The sequence below is a fragment of the Leuresthes tenuis genome, unplaced genomic scaffold (assembly GCF_036924035.1).
Source record: "Leuresthes tenuis unplaced genomic scaffold, fLeuTen1.0.hap1 SCAF_10, whole genome shotgun sequence".
Taxonomy (NCBI): Eukaryota; Metazoa; Chordata; class Actinopteri; order Atheriniformes; family Atherinopsidae; genus Leuresthes; species Leuresthes tenuis.
This window is the reverse complement of record NW_027325364.1, coordinates 11,857,827-11,878,570: the sequence shown is the minus strand read 5'-3', so window position 1 is coordinate 11,878,570 and position 20,744 is coordinate 11,857,827. Positions and strand designations below refer to the sequence as shown.

Here is a 20,744-nt window from a genome sequence, read left to right as displayed (position 1 = left end):
AAAGAAGGAAGATTGAGAAACTGTTCACTTTTTATTGTAGTCAATAAAAACAGCAACAATAAAAACAATGAGGTGTTAACAATAACGATAATATTCAATCATGTAAAACAACATAACAGTAGACAGTAAGAAATTAAATAAACTTAAGATTGCCATCATTTTCAAAACCAGACCTAAAAGCTGTGGAGCTATTTAAGTTTTCTATCTCGGGAACTTTCCTGGGAGCAAATCTGTGGTGCAGTTGGGAATGTCAAGGCGCTGGTTTGGGTGTGTGCACAAAGAGCTGATCCCAGATCAGGTCACCTGACAGGGTGATGAGGAGTACGGACACAGAAGAGGTAACAGATCTGACTGACCGATGCAAAAGTGACCTTAACAGTCTATCAGTGGCAGGGCATTCTGCAGTAGAGATGCACATCAATATGCCCAATTTAATATACACCTACATACATACAGGAAACACACACACACACACACATTCTCTCAACACACATTTACAGGTGAGGACATAATAGTTAAATGACTTCTAAGAAAACCTTTGTAATTTCACAAGTTCCTAAAGGAGAAAATAAGCACGAAAAAATCCCTTGAATTCTTTGATAACCCAAAAGTCACTGCAAAGCACCCACTTTACTCCAAGCATGCTGCTTTTGCCCCAATCTGTCTTCCCGTGCTTCATGATACATATGTTACACACACACATTTGACCCTGCTGTCAGGACAGGTCACAGGAGCTGCCTGCAGTTCAGTGCTCAGGACAGAGGAGTTGAATCTGATCCCAGAAGGAGGAGAAACGCTTGTACTTAGTCACAGAGAAGAGAGATTCTTCCATTTACTCCCATCATTCATCTTCAGTTCTGTATTTTTAAAAACAAAGTTCAGCGGAGCAGCTGGTGCTTTTCTGCGTCCGGAGATGAGTCGTCGTCAACGCAGAGCGAAAAGGACTAACCTGACTTTTGCTGTACACGGTGGTTGAGGGGGAGGACGTCTGCTACATGGCGGTGAGGTGAGAGCGACTAGCCTCAGTCAGTGAGCGTAAAATGTGGGAGGTGATTGGTCAGCGCGGCACCTGCATCTGCTGTGAGGTCTGTGACTGGTTCTGAGCCGTGCCCTCGGGGCCCCTGCTGGCCAAACGGCTGAGGATGTTCCTCTCAGACATCTGCAGCCGCACGGCCACGGGGGGTATCCTGGCGATGGTGGCCGGGAGACGAGTGACGTCGGCCTTCATGTCGCTCAGCAGTTCCTCAAGCTGTTTGAGAACTGGAAACACAACACAGCAGTTAGCAACACAGTGATAATCTCAACAAAGGACCGTTTGAGCTTTTTGGTCAGTCTTTAATTCAAGGTGCTCAGAAACTTTACGTTGCCGACTTAATCTGGAGAAATTTATATGTACAGTGTGGATCCGAGGGGTCAGTAAAGTGTACAGATCAGGTTAGAAACACGTGCTGTCACAGACATTCCTGTTTAACAGCATTTTAACACCCTAATGCCATTAAGTCCAGTTGCGTTAAATGCCTTTTTTTGGCATTTAAAAAAGTTCCTTTTTTAAACATATTTATATCAAATGTGAGGCAGCCTTCCCGTCATCATTTCTCTTCTTGATCTAATCTTACTAGTAAAAACAGAAGTTGCTGGGGTTTTTTTTCCTGCCCACATTTCATCACAAAGAGATCATTGTGACAACAGACACTCCCTAATATTTATATGCAACAGTTACATAACAACTTCTCTGTGTCATACACACAGACTTGGGATTTCAGCTTGTCACTGACACAAACAAACAATTAGAAGAGGTCATTTTAGAATAGTCCTTTACTATAGTCTAAAAATCAATTGTTATTAATCAGTAATGAAAATAATCAGTTGTAACCTGAAACCAAACCTCGCGTTGTGCAAGCTGGCATCCCCACAACCTCACCAGTGGTGAAAAGGGAGGTTGCAGTGTTTATTCACTGATGTGCATCTTACTCAAACATGGTAGAAAGTCTACTTTGAACACTAATGTCTGAATTTTGCTGCTGGCAACATTAGCGGCCCAATTTGAAATATTTGTATCTACACAGCTGCTCCCAAATACTTGTTACAATACAGTTTTACTCTTATTACTGCAGGCCCGGCTGTTGGGTCACCGCTCCTCTCCTCTACTAAATAAAGAAGTTTATATGATAATAAACGCTGCAGGAATTTAATAAATAATTAATTCATGAACTAAATAGATCAATACAAAGTAAAGGAATATAGCAGATAGCAGAACAGATATAAATACAGGAATAACAAATTGGCAAAGAAAGAAATGAAATATATTCCTACTAAAAAAATAGCAACATTATGCAGTTTAAAACTAAAGCAGAAAAATTTGATTATTTCACGTTCTATTCAATCATATTGGATAAATACATTGATACAAATCTATTTATTTAGCCATTTATGTATTTATGTTATTATGGCAGTTCCTGTCCTTCACACTTTACTGTATGTTCTTCCTCCTCAACATGTTTAGTGAGGACTTCTTTAGTCATAATTGAACTAATCTCAGTCATTACCACAAATAGATGCAAATAAATGCTTCTTAAACCTATACACAGACAGGTGTACTGAGTTATACTTATTTACGGGGGAATGTGTGCACACAACCTTTATCTCAGATGTGTGATGTGATTACTTGTTACTATTTGAACTCCTGTCAGGGTTAAAATAAATAAATCAAAACAAATACAAAAGCACATACAGGTATAATGAATGAAAATGGATCCAAGTGACCCTGTGCAAGCTCTCACACATGCACCCCAAGAAGGTTCAAATCCACCCTTAAGGCACGGCGGATTGTCACGATTCAGGTTTAATTTGTAACATTGAGACGAGCTTCACAGTTTCCAGAAAGAAGTAAAACCATGTGCGGTTTATTTATCAAATGGTCCCATTTCTCTTAATAACACCCATAGAGGCTCCAGTACTTTTAATGCAAAGTACATGAGAACCCTTTCTGTTCTCTTTTGATCTTGCACATGTTTTACCTTTATGAAGCACTGCATTGGCAGGCTTGTTTCCAGACATGGACTCCTTGCTGAGGTGCTGATGGGACTCGGCGAGACACTCTACCTCACTGAAGCGAGTGTTGAGGGCCATGGAAGGATGAGCTGGGTCCTCTGTCATGTTCAGGTAGGCTGCCCTGCGCAGCTGCTCCTCGATCACTAACGCCTGCTCCAGTAACTGTGAGGACAACCGACAGACCACAAACAACCTGTGAGACATGACCAAAAACATGTATACACACAAATAATTGTGTGATATTTAGATGCTCGTTTCACCTTGAACCTGCGGGCCAGAAACTTGTTCTTGATCTCCAGGAAGTTTCCTCTGCTCATCTCCCCTTTGAAGGGCTCATTGATGATAGCAAACCTCACATCGTTCTGCACATCCTGCCATCGAGCGTAGCCATGTCTGAGAGACACCGTCGTCAAGAACAACAACACTGCTGTCTCTGGTCATTCAGTGACGGACATGATTTCTCCAGGTGACTTGATGCTCGACAACTTGCTGATTCACTTTAACAAAAGCTGCAGGCATGAGCTTACATAAAGGGTTATAAAGTAAATTCTTTCTCTATCATCTGTTGTTCACCACAGCTTACTGTCTGCAGAGCTGCACGAGGTGAGCATTTAACTGATAATGAAGATGAATGTGATAAATTATTTCTGTGGTTCTATCTGTTGTGACACCTGTGTTGGTAAACTTTAACAAGGTGGTGATTGGTGCATTTTTGGCCCTTTTCTTCTGCAAACTCATACATTCCACATGTACTGACCTTTAAAAGACAAAACAACAGCAACGACCCCTTTAACCATTTGATTTAAAGGATACTGTATGATACCAGCCAACAGCCAGTAGTCATGGCGACGGTGCCAAATCTCGAAAGTCTTCTTCGTGACGGTTGCGGCCCTCTCTTCGTTCTGCCACAGTGAGTGAAGCTCTGGTAAATGGGGAAAGAAAGGTCAAAGGAGGCAGAAATGAAAGAGAAAAAGAGAAGAGAAAGGAGAGCATATCCACCTGTGAATCCCCCGTCAGCAATGTTGAACATGAACCTCTGCTTGGTGGCTTTCTTCTTCTCTTCGCTGATATTAACCACCGGCGCAGCTGTTCCTCCCTCTTTAGCATTCTCTCCATTCTGCAATTTGCCTAACTCTTCTGTTTTCACGCCGTCCTTTTCCTCTTTTTGCTCTGCAGAAAAAACGAGAAGAACTTCACTAACACACGGTGATGATTTCAATTCTCATAGGTAAGTGCTGCATTTCTTTTAAAGAGCGACTGCACAGCTGAGATGTTGTAGAGCAAATGTGCATTTGCTGTGATTATGAGCGGATGTTAAAAAAGTCACCAAAAAAAGTTTTGCTTATGCGTGTATATAAGCAAACCTTTTTTCTCCTCTGTAGGTGACGTCGTGTCCATCTTCTCATCTTTGCTTTCTTCAGCTGAAAGAGAAGCACTGTTAGAGTCTAAAATGGTAGGAGAAGAAATTGCATAAGAACAACCATCACATATTTGTGTTATAACGCTAGTTTTCTCTCAGTGGATGGTCTTCTCGGACAGCATTTTGTGCCACTTATTAACTCATTAATCTGAGCCTCTTTATACTTCTACCACCATATGCACCTTATGTAATAGCAGTGATACATCTGGACAATCCGGCACCCAGTGGACAGCTCTTTAACCTCACTTGAACTAATGACAACTGTGTCATAGAACGTCATTATCTCCGTGCAGTGAATACAGAGCACACAGCATTATTTGAATTTCCAGAATATTTCATTGTAAGAGGGAAAAACCTCCCGAGTTACAGCTCCAAACAGTTACAGACGAGGCTCAATGAATGGGGTGAAGTTATATGACATACACAGTAGCAGTTATTAAACAGAAACGTTTTTCATTTACTTTCCCAGAGACTGCCTTAGGTCAGACCTTAACTGCTGAGTTGTCCTGGCTCAACCACATAAAGGCTTCAAGTTCACACAAGTTAGCAAATGAAGAACTGAGCTTAGTGAGAATTAAGTTTCTCTGAACTTCTCTATGGAGAGAAAAGTTATAAGATCAATTATTTCTAATCCAACTATTTGTGTTACATGTTATTTACATTATGCAAAGATTATTTTTTAGGACATATTGTGTTTGTTATTACTATAAATCTATTTACGTGGAAGATTAAAGGTGTAAATAAAGTCAGTAACACAGGTTCAGCAGAACCACCAAGAAAATTAAGTCTTTTTTTTTTATGTTTTCTGAGGCTTCTGGAGTTGTGAGCACACAATTTTCAATGATTTGTGTAGACTAAGTGGCCTTGAGTATTAGAGCAAGGTTTCCACAGTTATCATCCGCCTCACCTTTAGGTTTTTCCTCCTCTGAATCCATTTTGCCCTCTGAACCTTCACCCTTATTGTTGGTAGAAGTGTCCTTCTCAACTGCAGCTGAAGACTTTTCTTTCTCTTCTTTCTCTTCAGCCTCTTTTTCCTTCCCTTCATCTCTTTCATCCTTTTGTTTCCCCTCCTTCTCTGCAGCAGGGTCTTCTTTCTTCTCGAGAACAGGGGATTTGTCAGACTCATCTGGTATTTCAATTATCTGGAGGAGAGGTGGTCAGTTCCGAATTAGTAAAAAAACTTTATTATTATTATTATTATTATTATTACAGATACAGCACCGAACACCGCAACAGGTTGATATGATAAGAAACTGCCTTCATAAACTAATGTTAAAAAGTGCTTCACACGGCTACAGTTACAACTTGAAACAAGTCAATATAAAATGTAATGAAAGTTTAAATCAATATAAGTTACCTCTGGATCATCAGCCTTCTTAACTGCTTTGCCCTCCTCTCCCTCCTTCTTCAAGTCTTCTTTGTCCTCGGATTTGGACAAATCTTCTGGGAAATCAGAGTAGAAGCCAATAACAGATGTGTGAAGACACTTCTTTTTATTTGTGGTCATTAACATCAACACTTAAAAAAATGCGTTGGCCAGAAATCAGATAATGTAATTACCGGATTACGACCACAAGGTGGCATTAGTCTGGACAAAGCTCTTTTACAAAATCTGCTGTTTGACAACAAATCTTCCACTGGAGAAAGCACATAAAAATAGTTCCAGCTACCTGCTGAAGTTATTGCAGAGCTACAACTTCAAAAAAAGGCTGAACATAATTCTTCTAATGTTTATTTGGGGTCAAAATTGTAGTGTTGAGGTTGGAGCTAAGAGGAAATTATACACGATGATACACATCCTTTGTTTACAGCTCATGTTCCTGAAATGTGTATTGTACGCTGCACTTGGAGTAGTAATAATTTATGGGTAATTAATACAAAAAAAATGTAATGATTAAAAGAAGATTTTAAATTGATGTAAAATGACAGTTTGTTTACCTGGGACTGGAGTGTTGGGCTGAGTGTCTGCAGGGGTCCCACTGGAAGGAGTTTTTGGCTCTTCACCTGCTGCTAAAGCTGCAGCCCTTTTGTTCTCCTCCAGCTCTGCCATCCAAGGCATCGACCACTGACCATTCACGTGTTCGAACTCCTGGACCTGTTAATCAGTATCACATGCAATCTCACAATCTGCGCTTAAACGTCCGAATACTTTAAACGCCACGCCTGCAGAGGACCACATAAAGTGACTGCACTTTTAGAACCACCGACCTTTTTCCTTATGAGTGACATCACACCGATGCGAGTCAACACGTGTTGCCTTGACAAACCCTCGCGTGGCACGCCATCTGCGAACGTCTCAGCTCCATCGGCTCCTGGCTCACAAAGGTGACGCATAAAGAGGGACACGTATGCCCTGCAGACATGTGATGGAGAGGGTCAAAAAGTGGTTTAAAAAATATCTTGACAGTGCCAAACTCCTTGAGCTACGCACAAATTTACCATGAATGCAGATAAAAGACAAATTAGCGACTGCGAAACTGGTGAAGTTAAACACTATTTCGAGATGGAAATTATTTGACATATTTTGATTATCATGTTAATTTATTAATATCAAATATCAAACTCTCCGATACAACCAACAAAATATTTGAAGTTTGATTTGTGACTGTAGGTGTAGCACTGAGACACCGAACAGACTCACTTGAATTCTTTCTCAGATTTTCCTCGTAGGTCCCTGACCAGCCACTGGTTGGTGAAAGCATCCTGGGGCGGCATCCCATAACGCATGACTGCGTTCAGGAAAGCCTTCCTCTGCCGCGCGTTGAAGCCCAACACCTGACGGATCAGTTACAAAAGATCAAAACACAAGTTAAAGCAAACACAAATGAAGCACTTATTTTTCAGTGACTTACTCCAGCTTCCCACTGATGGGTCCCAAAAAGAACAGAGAAGGGACCAGAAGAGCTGGGAGAGAAGAAACGCTTTGAGCAGGACTTACCTCAATGTTCCCGCCGACCCTGGCCAGCAGTGGAGGCAGAGGTTTGTCCCTGTCATTCCTCAGCCCTTTGCGGTTTGGTCTGCGGGCATTAGCTACGAGGAAGGAAACAAATCACGCTAATCTCAAATGAAGAATTTATTCCAAGCTTCACACTCGGCTCTCTGAAACCACGAAACTGAAGATTACACATGTAACTGAGGATGAAGATGTGTGATGGCGTGTGTTCTTATTGTCCTACAATTTCTCCGTGAGGATGTTTGACTTACGGCTCATCGCTGATCCTGCTGAAGCTTTCCCTCTCCTCACTTTTACATTAAATCGCTTCACTTTTTACAGGGAAATAAATCATTTGTAACATTTTTACCAGCTGATAAAAATCTACAAAACACAAGTTGACGAGTTTATTTGAACAATTTTGAAAGTGGTGCTAACAGAAACTTATTTAACAGTTATTATAAACACGCTCGTCTGAATCTGAGCAAACATCTGCAGGAGTGGGTGGAAGGTTGACAGTGAATGAGAGGAGAGACTCCTCAAAAGTTTTTAAATCAGTCTGATCTGGAATGGCAGCCTCAATGTTAAGTCACTGAGATTAATACTTCCACTCAAATCCATCTTTTAGGACCACCAGCTTGGACATTTAATCACCGAAGCACAAACGCGCACAAACACCCCTTCTGTAGGCGGGAGTGATCAACACACTGAGCCTCACCTTCAGTGCGTTCGTCGAAGTCCTCATCACCCTCCTCTGAGGCCACCGAATAGTCGGACTGGTTATCCGACTGATCTTCCTGCCAGTCTAAACAGAACACAAGAGAAATGATGAAGCAGAAAACAACAACCTCTAAATGGTCTACAACAAACACATACATCTTTTTTTTGTCTGAACAACAACGAACAGTAGAAAAATTAACTTCACCAAATTTGGCAGTGTGCACATTAAACACACATCTACAACAAATTATATGAAACAAAAGGTAAAGGTTCTAATCGTGGTCATTTCATTATTTGAGATGTCAAGTAAAAGCACGAAAACGATCGATTTACATATTTAACATGTATCTATGCATACTTAAGCCCGTCAGCATGGTATTTAATTTAATGCTGTTCCTTTCTGATGCTATTAGACTTTGGTTTGAATACATTTAACAGCTGTAACAGCAGCATACATGACCTGGTCGCTGCCAATAGTTTTGGCAGCTAACCGCAAACAAAATCAGTCGCCTTGCTCAGTGATATCGTGGATATACTGAAATACATATTGCTGATATCAAATAATAAATACTCATCAAGAAGCCTCATGTGCCGCTCAGCATACTTTTTGCATCATGTCCGGTGGCCTCTGCGCTCTAAACAGATGCCACTCTGGAGCATTTCCAGCAGCGAGAACAAATACACAGAATGTAATTGAAAATAAGTGAAACGTCTCCTGAAACCTCGTGTTCATGTATGAAAACAGCTGAGGAGAAAAATGGAGAGCTCCAAAGGAATGAGTTTTAAGTGCTGCAAACTTTTCATGTCAGCTGTATTCTTGATGTTTCTTCTCTAAAGGCCGAAACATATGAAACATAGCATGTGACCGGTCACATGATCAACCATTTTCCACAAAAGGTGTTTCTAATCACGCCTTATGAACGTCAACGTCTTCTTTAAAAAAAAAAAAAAAAAAAGGCAAAAACTACCTTGAGAGAACATAACTTTTTGCAACGCTGAAGATGATTCGCCAAATTCTGGTTATTGCGACAATCTTTAGTGATGCAAATCTACAACTTTGTCTTTAACGTACTAAATAAATTTGGGTAAAGACTGAATTATGAAGAAATGTGTTACTCTCTTCACTAAATTTGAATCAGCTATTCAAATTGAGGACCTCAACAAGCAACAATAATCTCAGTCTAATTATTTTCAGATCTTTCTATATTGCATATCCATATTTATTGGGTTCTAATAAAGTGCTTTAAACTGGCCCGGGGAAAAAACTAATATATATATATTTCAAAACATGTTTCTGCACATATTTATAGGAGACCACATTAAAATAAAACTTCATGCAAGGCTTATGTTGTCTCTAACATCAACACCACACGAGTCCACCAACAGCACCGCACAGCACACACACACACTCACACACAAGAAGAGGTTGCATTATATATTGTTCTGTACCCTGTCTTATACCTCGGTCCTCCTGGGAACCGTCATTGTAGTTGACTGGCTTTCGAGTTCGTTTGCCTTTGCCCAGGTTGCGGGCGAGGTCTTCCTGTTGCTGCTCATAATGGTGCCGAAGCAGCTTCTCCCAGTAGTCAGGATCGACACTCTCTTCCTGTTTGATCACCTCCCTTTCAACTTCCTCCTCCTTAAAGAAAGAAGAAAACTTTAGAGAGACTAGACCTTCTGATTCACTTTTTTTATTCTAAAGAAAACTGTTGCAACAACCGTAAAAAAGCGGATAACAACAATTTAAACATCGGTACACGAAATCAAATTGTACCTCATCATCTTCATCTTTAACCACATACTGGGCCACTTTGAAAGAGCTGAGGTATTCGTTCATGCTCTGGAGCTCAGTGTCATCTGTCGCATCCTGGTTTCTGTCGAGCAAACGGTCAATAGCGTGGTCATCATAGTGGATCACACTGCTGTCGTCCTCCTTGTTGTCCCCTGAAGCAAGACGAGCAGAAAGGAGAGCAAAGAAGTAGAACATTTCATTTACTCTGTGAAACAACTCTCATCAAATATGTGACTGACAGGAAGTTCTCGTTCAGTCAAATAGACTCACTTTCATTTTCCAGATCTAGTCCAACCCCTTACCCCAACCTGAGTATTCTCCAAAGACAGAAACCTTACTCATGTCAAAAAGATGCAAAACTAAAAGTGTCTCACCCTCTCCGAGTTCATCCTTGAACAGTTCTTCAGTTCCAAACTTGAGGATGTCATCAAGTTCTTGCTTCGACATGGAACCAGTCTTCGAGCCGAGGCCAGGTCTCACGACAAGGTGAGTGAGCATCATCTTCTTCTTTGCAACCTGGAAGAGGGAAGTAGGTGAAAGACAAGCAAATAATGAGCATGTGATCACAAAAATGATGAAATATCTCACACAAGTTTAATAAAAAGTGCTCCTTTCTACAGACCTGTGTGATCCGTTCTTCAACAGAGGCTTTGGTCACAAAGCGATAAATCATCACTTTCCTGTTCTGGCCAATACGATGAGCTCTGCTGAACGCCTGCAAATCAAGCGACAAAAATCGTCAACTATCCGAATAAGCAAATATACTAACATAGTTATGAGGTTAAACCTGCGGCTGGCGTACCTGGATATCATTGTGTGGGTTCCAATCGGAGTCGTAGATAATGACAGTGTCAGCAGAGGCGAGGTTAATACCCAAACCACCGGCTCGGGTAGAGAGGAGGAAAGCAAACTGCTGAGCACCAGGAGCTGTGAGGATGTAGAGCAGGTTCAAAATTAGACAAATAGCACCCCAGCTGTCCTGCGAGGCTAAGAAGACACACCGAGGACACACATCTTACCATTAAAACGATCAATGGCCTCCTGTCTTAAGTTGCCAGTGACTCCTCCATCAATTCTTTCATATTTGTATCCTTCATTTTCCAGGAAGTCCTCAAGCAGGTCGAGCATTTTGGTCATCTGGGAGAAAACCAGAACCCTGTGGCCCCCCTCCTTCAGCTTCCTCATCATCTTCTGCAGCAGCATCAGCTTCCCTGAAGCCTTGGTCAGGGACATACCTTCATACATGCCATTTGGAAGTTTTGGTGCCTCCTGAAATTAGAAAAGAACACTGCGTGAAATTGCTGTATCGGCAGGGTTCAATGAGTGGGTATAATCTAATAAAACGACACAGCATTTTAAAATAACCTACGATGGCAGCAGCTGGAAAGAGGTAGGGGTGATTGCAGCATTTTTTGAGGTCCATAACAACATTGAGCAGAGAGACTTGGTTTCCACCTCCACGAGTGTTCAGGGCCTCAAAGTTGCGTGTTAGAATGAACTTGTAGTATTTCCTAAGTTCCAAAACAAGAAAAAAAACAAATTATGAGAAAATAGGGCACAAGCTTAAGACTTAAAAAAGTGCATCTACAAGAGCGGAATTCAGATCACAATACGCTAAATTTAAAGAGTGAAAAATGTTGCTCCCTTTAGAAGTTAAGGCAGCACATTTTGCACATCACTAACTTCTGCAAGTATCACTTACTTCTGCATGGGGCTGAGCTCCACTCGAACAATGAGTTCTGTTTTTGAAGGCATGTGTTTGAACACATCGGCCTTCAGCCTCCTGAGCATGTGTGGTCCCAGCATGTCATGGAGCTTCTTGATCTGGTCCTCTTTAGCGATGTCCGCAAACTCCTCAAGAAAACCTTCAAGGTTGCTGCAAATAAATAAATTTAAAAAAACATTTAAATAATATTCAGTCACCTTGGACGTCATGGCTGGTAAAAGCAACCACATCCGCTGTGGCATTGTAACGTATGCTGCTACTGACTTAAATCTCTCTGGAGTCAAGAAGTTCAGCAAGTGGAAAAGCTCCTCCAGGTTGTTCTGAAGAGGAGTGCCGGTCAGCAGCAGCTTGTGTTGCAGCGGGTAGTTGTTCAACACTCGGAAGAACTGACAACAGGCAGAGAGAATGATCGCACTAAATCTTAAAATACTGGGCTCGATAATAATAACAATTACAATGAAACAGCAAGTAGCCTTTGTGACTACCTTGGACTGGTTGTTCTTGAGTCTGTGTGCCTCATCAACAACCAGACAGGCCCATTCGATGGATCCCAGCACAGCCTGGTCAATGGTGATTAACTCGTAGGATGTCAGCAGAACGTGGAACTTCACTGGTGAGTCTTTCTGTAAAAAGCAGAAAAGGAAGAATTCCAGATACACTTCGAAAACAAAAAAGTAGTGGAAACACCATTTTAATAACTGACAGAATGTTCTTTTTCACTTACAACTAAAACTGACTCTTAACAACTCTAACTTCCACAGATCTTTAATAGACTCCATTTGCTTTGATCCGCTTCCCTTCCTACCTTCATCTTGGAGGCCTTTTTCCCTCCTCTGATGGCATTTCCCTCAAAAGAGAATTCATTCTCTCTGATAACAGCTCTGCTGTCTTTATCTCCAACATAAGTAACCACATACATGTCGGGCGCCCACATCTCAAACTCTCTCTCCCAGTTAATGATGGTGGACAGAGGAGCGCTGACCAGGAAAGGACCTTTGGAGTGACCCTGTGTCAATGGGAGACAAAATATGAATCAAAATGACATTTTTTTTCAAAAAGACGTCAAAGATATATTCTTTGAAACAATAATCAATGGAAACAACCATTTGTCTTGTCCTGCCTTTAGGATGGAGTTCCTAACTTAGAACTCATCCCCTTTATTGGACAAAGTTAGTGTGTGTCACATGTCTGAAACCCCAACCACCGATGCCGACGGATAGGCGAGAGCAGACCGGACAAAACGAATATACTTATTTATAAAATGTTTGTGGCTTACAGAAGTTTGATTATAGATACGACAAAACTAATTTCATTACTATTAATCATACATATCTTACAACTCAAAATGACTTGTAACTCACCTCCTTATACAATGAGTAGAGGAAGACAGCCGTCTGAACAGTTTTGCCTAAACCCATCTCATCAGCCAGGATAGTGTCAGTCGCCTGAGCCCAAGAAAACCTCAGCCAGTTCAACCCCTCCAGCTGGTAGGGATGCAAGGTCCCCCCAGTACTGTCCAGGTAGTCAGGCTGCCGATCAAACTTGATGGTGGGCTGGAAGGAAGAAACCAAGTTAACATCAAATGCACATCCCTTACACCCTTTTTCAGATAACAAGCCTTTGTTTCGTCATCGATAAAACGCTTAATTTCGAGAAAACAAAAACCCTCACATCTACAACTGGATTAGCAGGCGGTCGCTCTGCCTTTTTGACTTTGACTGGCTTCTTGAGCTTCTTGCCAGGTCGGCCCTCCTCACCCACCATCAGCTCTCTAACGAAGAAAATCAACGATATAATTAGCAAAAACGCACGCAGGCAGCCCTGGCATGATTTTGAGAAAAGAATCATTTTGTACATCCTGAACCAGTCCATACCTGTGATTCCAGTAAGTCTGCTTGTAGGTGTCGTACTCTGGAACGTCCATGTCTTCACTCTCCCAGGTTGACTGGTCGTACGGCAGATCTCTCCATTTGATTAAATAATGTACATTGTTCTTCTTATCGACACTAACATAAAAATGGAGAAATGGGTTCATCATTAAACAGTAGAACTGTTTGTGTTTCCGACTGCAGTTTTTCAGATTTCTTTATTCTGTCTTAGGTACCGTTTATTTAGTCATTTTGAAAATTTAAAGAAACCAATAAAACCTTTCAATAAGAGCAGAAATGTGTATCAAAACCACATAGAATGGATGTATTTTTTATTGAAATAGTGCTAAAAATACACAATACAAATGAAACACACTTTACTTTTGAATCTACTTTATGCTCAGACCCGATGCTGCATAGGTTTCGTACCTGTGGTTGAGGATGCGGTGGATCATCAGCCACTCCATCTTAACTCCATAGCGGTAGAACTCCTCCTCCATGTGGACAAAGAGAGGATCTTTGTTCTTCCTCTTGGTGCTCTTGTCATCATCCCCCTCCCCTCCAAAGTCTACAGGCGGCGGTTCGTCCATGTCAGTTTTCCTCTGGTAGTTACGGAACATCACCTGGCAGTTTAGCTCCAACTGTGGAGGAGCAGCAGCAGGGTTCAGGGCAAGTTTCTTACAAACATATTTTTGTCCCACATTTGAACAAGGACATTTAGAAAGAAAACATTCCCAGCAACAGGTGAGGAGACACTGTCACAGAGGGCAGTACCTGCAGCTCCTTCACCCAGGAGCAGTGCCAGTAGGACATATTGCACCATTTGACAAAGAACTCCCGTTCTCTGCGGCCCACCATCGGAGGGGGATCGGGAGCATCAGCAGGCAGGTCAGCGGGCCGAGGGACGGGCATGGGGGGTGGTGGATCCCCCCATCGCCATGTTAATACCTTCTGCACTTTGCCCTTCATCGGGGGACACTGTTAGAAAGTTGGAATGGAGAGGAAATAACTTAGGAAAGGGGGCTGAAATATATATATTTTTTAAAAGAAAACGGGCACTTAGGAAACATTTTGCAGTGAGAAATAAAGGTGAAATCAGCAAACAGAAACTGAAATGGTTTATCAAAAACAGCCGTAGGTAAACTTATCAACATCGTGACAGAACGCTCTTTATCTCCAGCTCAAGGTGAAAATGTGCAAACCACGTGCACAACCACGTGAGCATGCGCTGACTCGGATGTGCCAGCGCACAGTGCTCACCTTGCAGCGGGGGCAGATCCACTCTCCGTTGGGGATCTCTGGGAGAGGAGGGTTGAGGCAGTGGATGTGGTAGGAGGAGGGGCAGGTGTCACAGCAAAGCAGCTCTCCACCATCCTTACACACACGGCAGAACTCAATGTGGTGATCGTCTTCCTCCTCCAGCCCGTCATCCCTCCTGTCATCATCCTCCTCCCCTTCGGCCTCGGACAGATCATCTCTGGCCTCCCACTGGATTCCCTCCTTCTCCTGGTGGCAGAATCACAGACAGCAGGAGGAGAAGGTGTGTGTATGTGGAGGAGGAAGGGGGGGGGCAGATGGGCAGGGAAGGTATGCGGAACGGAATGAAAGGAAAAAGGGAGGGGAGGGGGGATTCAAGAGCAAAGGGAAAAGGGGGTCGGAGCGTGCATTACAAGCGTGTGCGTGTGCAGTCATAGGAGGGAGTAGGAGAGGGGGGGAGAAGAGAAAATGGAGGATGGGGGTCAGATGTGTGGTCGGGAATGAAATAGGATAGATGGGAACAGGAGCAAAAGGGGGGGAGCAAAGGAAAAAGAGAAATAGAGAACACAGAAATTCGTTAAAATTTGTTAATTTTCCCAACAATTTCTCCTATTCATGTAACTTTCACACAAAAAAATTCTGTTCCATGCTTCTAAAATCAAGCACATAAGTCACGCCGATCTTCTGTAAACAGCTCTGAGGAAAAGGTACTCACACAGTGCGGACAACTCCACTTGCCCTCAGGTGCCTTTTCCATGTCAGGGTCCAGACAGACCATGTGATACGCCCTGGGGCAGGTGTCACACAAAATGATCTCTCCTCCCTGCTGGCACACCTCGCAGTAGTCCTGGTGGTCAGTCTCGTAGCCATCGCCATCTTCAGTCTCCACTAAAAAGGAGGAGATTCGCAGAAAAGTAGGGCAAGAAATGAGTTTCAGGGAAATGACAAATAAGGGAAAACAGCCTTCACTTCGGCCATGACTGATCTCTCTGTGAAAAAGTAAAACCTCCTCCATTAGGCTGCTGTCAATTATTCTATCCAGCATTGAAATTCAGACAGCAAAGCAGACTTCCTTGCCAACCTTTCTTCTTCTTCTTTGCACTCTTAGGTTTCTTCTTAGGTCGGCTGCTGCGGTTGGAGCCATCCGACACTGAAAAACTCCCATCGTCAAAGTCACTGTCGACATCCGGTTCATCTTCATCGCTCTAATCAAGAGGAAGGAGAAAAATCAGAGAGTCACCTTATAACAATCAAGGGCATTATTGATATGTAAGTGACGAGCATAATATCTTACAGAGGAGCGCTTTCTCTTGCTGTTGAGACCCCCCAGTTTGATTTTAAGTGGAGCCACCTTCTTGGGTTTCTGTTTAGGAGGAGGCTTAGGTGCCGGCTTTGACCTCTTACGAGCATTCGGACCTGAGGTAATACAGAAATAAAAACGCATTTCAAACATACTGCCAACCTTTACAACAAATATATCTAAATATAATCTAGGTAATGCTAAAATGGAGAATCATTTACCTTTTCCCTCTTTGGTCTTGGCCTTGCGGAGTGGAGGAGCTGGAGGTGCTGGAGGTGCGGCGGGTGTCGGAGCAACAGCAGGAGTAGGAGCACATGCAGGGGAGGTGGCAGAAGTAGTCTCTGCCCCTCCATCAGTCCCTGAAACCACCATGTTCTCCACAGCTGCAGCCACAGTGGCAGCTGCCAGGGCTGCATTAGCAGTGGCGCAACCCTACAGTTAGACACAGTGCGGCGTGAGAACTACTGTCAATCCAATAGAGAAGAACGAATGTCAGAGATTATAAGCCTTATTTGCAATACCTTTAATGGGTTATTTGTGCTGAATTCTCGCCACTTAGCCATCATTAAAGTCATCATCTTGGACACAGCAATTTTAGGATTCTTTGCTGCAATTAAAGGCCTAAGGACACACAGTGAGGAAGCTTTACGTACGGTCTCTCACAATCTTACAGCTCCACAGATCTTTACAGACAAATATATCAACATCTAATTCTACATTTTTGTACTCACCTGACAAACTGGCTGAAGGCCTTGTAGTTTGTGAGGGAGTTGTAGTCATCCTGAGAAAAGACATGGTCAATGTCTTTCATGCCCCAGGCCTCCAACAGCTGGGTGGAACTTTTAGGCTAAAGTGGGAGGAGAATGGTTCAAAAGAAAAACCAAAGGAAGGTTGAAATTTACATGTTGGTCCTACAGGAGCAAAGCGCATAAAAGGCTGAATAAATGTTTACCTGGCAATCATCGTCATCGTCGTCGTCATCTTCTGGGTCTGGATCTTTACGCTTGCTCTTTGAGCCTCCTTTCTCTCCTGCCCCACCTCCTTTCTTTTTGTCTTTGGCAGAGCTAGAGCGTTTCTTCTTTTTCCTCCCCGGGGCATAATCACTTCCTTCACTCTCTGAACGCATGTCTCCCTCATCTGCATCCCCCTCAGCTGCCTCCACTCCAATCATTTGCTCTGGGGAGCTGACTGGCAACTCCTGCGTGATAAAGGACCACTTTGCTAATTACACAAAGACATGGGTGCTTACAAGGTTTTAGAAATTGGAAATTAAAAAGACATCCTTTGGGTTTTGTCTCTTGTTAAGGTTGTGCCGTTCTATTAGGCAGGGAAGGAAGAGGCACTGTATTCAGCCTTGTGATGCATGGTACCGTACCGGTCCACTCACCCTGATTTCAGATGAAGCTGAAATGACCGCAAAATTTGGTAAATTCACACAAAAATTGCCTGATTTTAATAAGACTGAATGGTTTTAAATGGATCCAATGCCTAAATGTTATGAATTTGGTGCTTTCCCTGTTTTCTAGTACAAAATTAATTAGTTATTAGTTAGGTTTAGGGCTGTAAGATAAGACAGGCACTTTCACGGCATCGGGCTCTGAGAAATTTCCTGTTAATTTGATAAGAATATCAACATATTCTGTAAAGAAAAAGTGGTGGATTAATTAATGCATGAAAGTAGTTTAAAGTCAGAATATTATGACCACCTGCCTAATATTGAGTAGGTCCTTATTTGGCCACCAAAAAAACTTCTGACCAATCAGAGCATAGACAGAGCATGACTGGTCTGCAAAACTCATCAGGTAAGTGGCAAGAGTCAATACTGCAGGATGCAGGTTTTCCCAGAAGAACATTGTGTTGAAGCAAGATGAGATGGGTTACTTTCTTTACCTGTCAGTGGTCATAATGTTATGGCAGATCAGATTGTATCGATATATGTAAAAAGAAAAAAGAAAAAAAATAGAGAATCTCTCAAGTTTAGCATGCATCTCCATTGGCAAAGAAATTTGACGAACAAATGTACTTCCCCTGCAAACTTATAAAGGCTTAACTGAGCCAATTTCGAGCCTTTATTTTCTAAATGGAAAGCAGTAGCCACCAACCAACGGCACAGCCTGTTCACATTGCTTCCAAGAAGCAAGTGATAGCGAGGCTTTCAACAGACTTTGGAGTAGTTCTTTTCCTTCTCCACTCCACAATGAAAGGTTTTACCTTCATGACTTGATGAATCATACGGAAGCAATGAAGAAGACAACAGTAATTGTCACGATTGAACCAACCTTAAATCGACTCTTGACAGTTTCAATACAAATGTTTCCAAAGTCAAATCTGGCAGTAAGCTAAAAAAAAAAAGGTTCCCAAGTCGCAGCCTTGAAAAAGGTGCATTTGGGGCAGGGAAACTTTGACAGGACAACAAACTCACCTCTCGGATGGGTCTCTGCCTCTTGCTGCTCCTGCTCTCTCGGCTGCTCTTCTTGGCTTTCTTCTTCTTCTTTGACTTGGGTACCTCCTCTACGTCAGACACAGCATCCTCCGGCTCGTCCTCATCTGCCGGAGACACGCATGCATTAGTGCGAAAGTACACGCACACACACACGGACAGAAAGCACCGCTGCTGCAGGCCGGAGGGAGAAAACAGGAGACCGCGCACTGGCACGACAGGCAAATGTCAGTGCACGCGCGCACACACAAACACCCACTCAATGTGAATGCCACAACAGCACAGGTTGAAACTTACCCGTTTTCTCGTCGTTGAAACTTTGACAGTCCACGCCCACATTCGTGGGGACACTGTAGCAGTGCGCACCACAAACGGGGTTAAGAAATAAAGAAAGAGGACTCCAAACACTTGCTGGCCAAGTTAGCTAACTAATCTATCATGGCGAGTGACGGACGACCCGAGCCGACTACTCCTGGCTAGCTCCAGCTAACGTTAGCATCGCGTTGAAGGCGAGCTCAAGTTACAGAGATGGACCTTCTTCAGGAAGAAAAATAATAATAAAGGCGAGCTTACCGTGCATAAGTAAATGCTCCTCCGCAGCTCCAAAGTCTTCTCTTTCATCCTCGCTACACGACATTTTACCAGCGTTTTAATTTGGTTTCTTACTGGTCGAATTAATCCCTCCTAAACCTTGCTCCTCGGTCGGCGAGGGAGGAGGGAAAATGACGTGGGACTGGCGGAGAATGGACCGGGGGTGTCCGGGAAGGGAGGGGGTGGTGGGTGCTGGAAAAATAAAAAATAAATAATGATAAATGGCATAGGTTGGTAGCCTGCTCGTTTGTTACTATCTACATAACATCTAATTTTCCACCTGTCCACTCAAACAACTTGAATAAAAAATATTACCCCCGCTGTCTCATTATTATGTTGCTGATTTACAGGAATATTGTGCACAGGGGTGAATGAACTTAAGTGTGACAACCACAGATAGTTTACAAATAAACAGAAAATTCGCACAATCGGGTGAAAACGATTCATCGGTGAAAAGTTTAAGCATTGAAATCCCTACCTTCACACATTGGAAACTTACTGTAGTGTGCGTGTAGTCCCGGCTCGAGGTGTGCGCTCTTTCGCTGCAGGAATGATTTCAAATTAGGCAATTTGAGCCTCAGTTGCTGCCATTTAGTGTCTACTCATTTAGCCCAGTGGGATATTTCTTGTTTTCAAAAAATAAAACAGCCGTCAATAACCCAAAACACGCGGCTCCGTCCCCCTCTTCTCTGCCCCAACCTTACAGGCAGCGCTTAGCTAACATCCTCACAAACACACAAAGGGGGCAGACATCCCATAATAATCGCCCCCTCCCACACTCACACAGGACTCTGCATAGTTACCTCGCAACGGACAGACCATAATACTCGGCCTGCCCCCACCACGCGCGCGCACGCACGTACACTACCAGTGCTAAACATGCATGCTCCAGGCTCACAGCACGCACACTCCTTCCCCTTTCCACTAGTAGTCCCAGCCCCCTTAGCAACCCCGTTGTCATGGTGACGCCCCCTCCCTGCTCTCCTCGACAGACCATAATACTCCAGCAGTGGCGGCTTACATCCCATAATATGCAGCACCTAAAAAGACAAGAAGGGAAAAAAAAAAAAACAGTCAGATAGTCTCCAGGGGAGCCCAAGTCCACTGGTGACAGACCATAATACTCCCTGAGCATCCACCTGGTTGTAAGACTATGCCAAGAAGTCAAAATGCCCTCAGTGCTGTTGCTCTGTGGTCCTCACACAGGTGGAGTAAACGCCAGAGTGCAGGTCACAGAGGCCTGCTGAGCCTGGTGGTGTAACAAGACCCTGAAGTAGACTGAGGCATCCTGTCCCGCAAGTGTAATCACAACCACAACAGACCGCTCCGGTCGCCTCGGAGACTTCAAAGGCTGACATCAGACCATCTATGTTCAACTTTCTCAGGCCAACAGGTGTGCAAGAGCACAACGGTGATGGAAGGTCCTGGCTGGAGGTTGTGCGAAGCAGGCAGAGAGCGAGTAAAACCGATTCATAAAAACACACAAACTGCTGCCTTCAAGTTCAGTTTGTAATGCAGTAAATAAGACTTGAGCTGCACATCAGAGCCCCACCAAAGCAGGAAATATCTTAAAGATCGCATGGTTTGATATTTTCCCAGCAGAGCACTTGTGGTTCCTGGAGTTTCTAAAAGCAGATTAGGAGGCAG

The 20,744-nt window shown here is 43.1% G+C and overlaps 1 protein-coding gene across 3 annotated transcripts; it reads right to left on the bottom strand.

Annotated features, from left to right (window-relative positions):
- Positions 1–206: 206 nt before the first annotated feature.
- On the bottom strand, positions 207–19,946 carry chd4b (chromodomain helicase DNA binding protein 4b). Of its 3 annotated transcripts, none has more exons than XM_072394015.1 (40): positions 19,597–19,946; positions 19,080–19,289; positions 18,489–18,613; positions 17,019–17,264; positions 16,798–16,913; positions 16,588–16,687; positions 16,288–16,498; positions 16,061–16,182; positions 15,848–15,971; positions 15,482–15,654; positions 14,770–15,015; positions 14,284–14,487; positions 13,939–14,150; positions 13,516–13,647; positions 13,313–13,412; positions 13,003–13,194; positions 12,447–12,647; positions 12,127–12,264; positions 11,906–12,027; positions 11,618–11,791; positions 11,285–11,426; positions 10,935–11,184; positions 10,718–10,842; positions 10,538–10,630; positions 10,290–10,431; positions 9,898–10,067; positions 9,573–9,762; positions 8,122–8,208; positions 7,410–7,501; positions 7,113–7,246; positions 6,680–6,824; positions 6,410–6,566; positions 5,829–5,914; positions 5,379–5,613; positions 4,416–4,472; positions 4,051–4,221; positions 3,865–3,973; positions 3,312–3,444; positions 3,018–3,213; positions 207–1,260 (listed from the first exon to the last, which is right to left on the bottom strand). In XM_072394015.1, exons 2-40 carry the CDS (start codon positions 19,141–19,143, stop codon positions 1,058–1,060), a joined length of 5,919 nt encoding a protein of 1,972 aa, XP_072250116.1. In that variant the 5' UTR covers positions 19,144–19,289; positions 19,597–19,946; the 3' UTR covers positions 207–1,057. The 3 variants fall into 3 exon arrangements, with proteins under 3 accessions (XP_072250116.1, XP_072250117.1, XP_072250118.1); XM_072394016.1 differs by having other exon boundaries at positions 5,829–5,911; XM_072394017.1 differs by having other exon boundaries at positions 9,585–9,762.
- Between the last annotated feature and the right edge of the window lie 798 nt (positions 19,947–20,744).

Coding starts and splice junctions, on each gene's coding strand:
- chd4b (XM_072394015.1), bottom strand. CDS start 19,143: ATGTCGTGTAGCGAGGATGAAAGAGAAGACTTTGGAGCTGCGGAGGAG. Junction 13,413..13,515: donor CAGACTTACTGGAATCACAG/GTATGGACTGGT, acceptor TTTCTTCGTTAG/AGAGCTGATGGTGGGTGAGG. Junction 4,473..5,378: donor AGAGGAGGAAAAACCTAAAG/GTGAGGCGGATG, acceptor CTTCTCTTTCAG/CTGAAGAAAGCAAAGATGAG.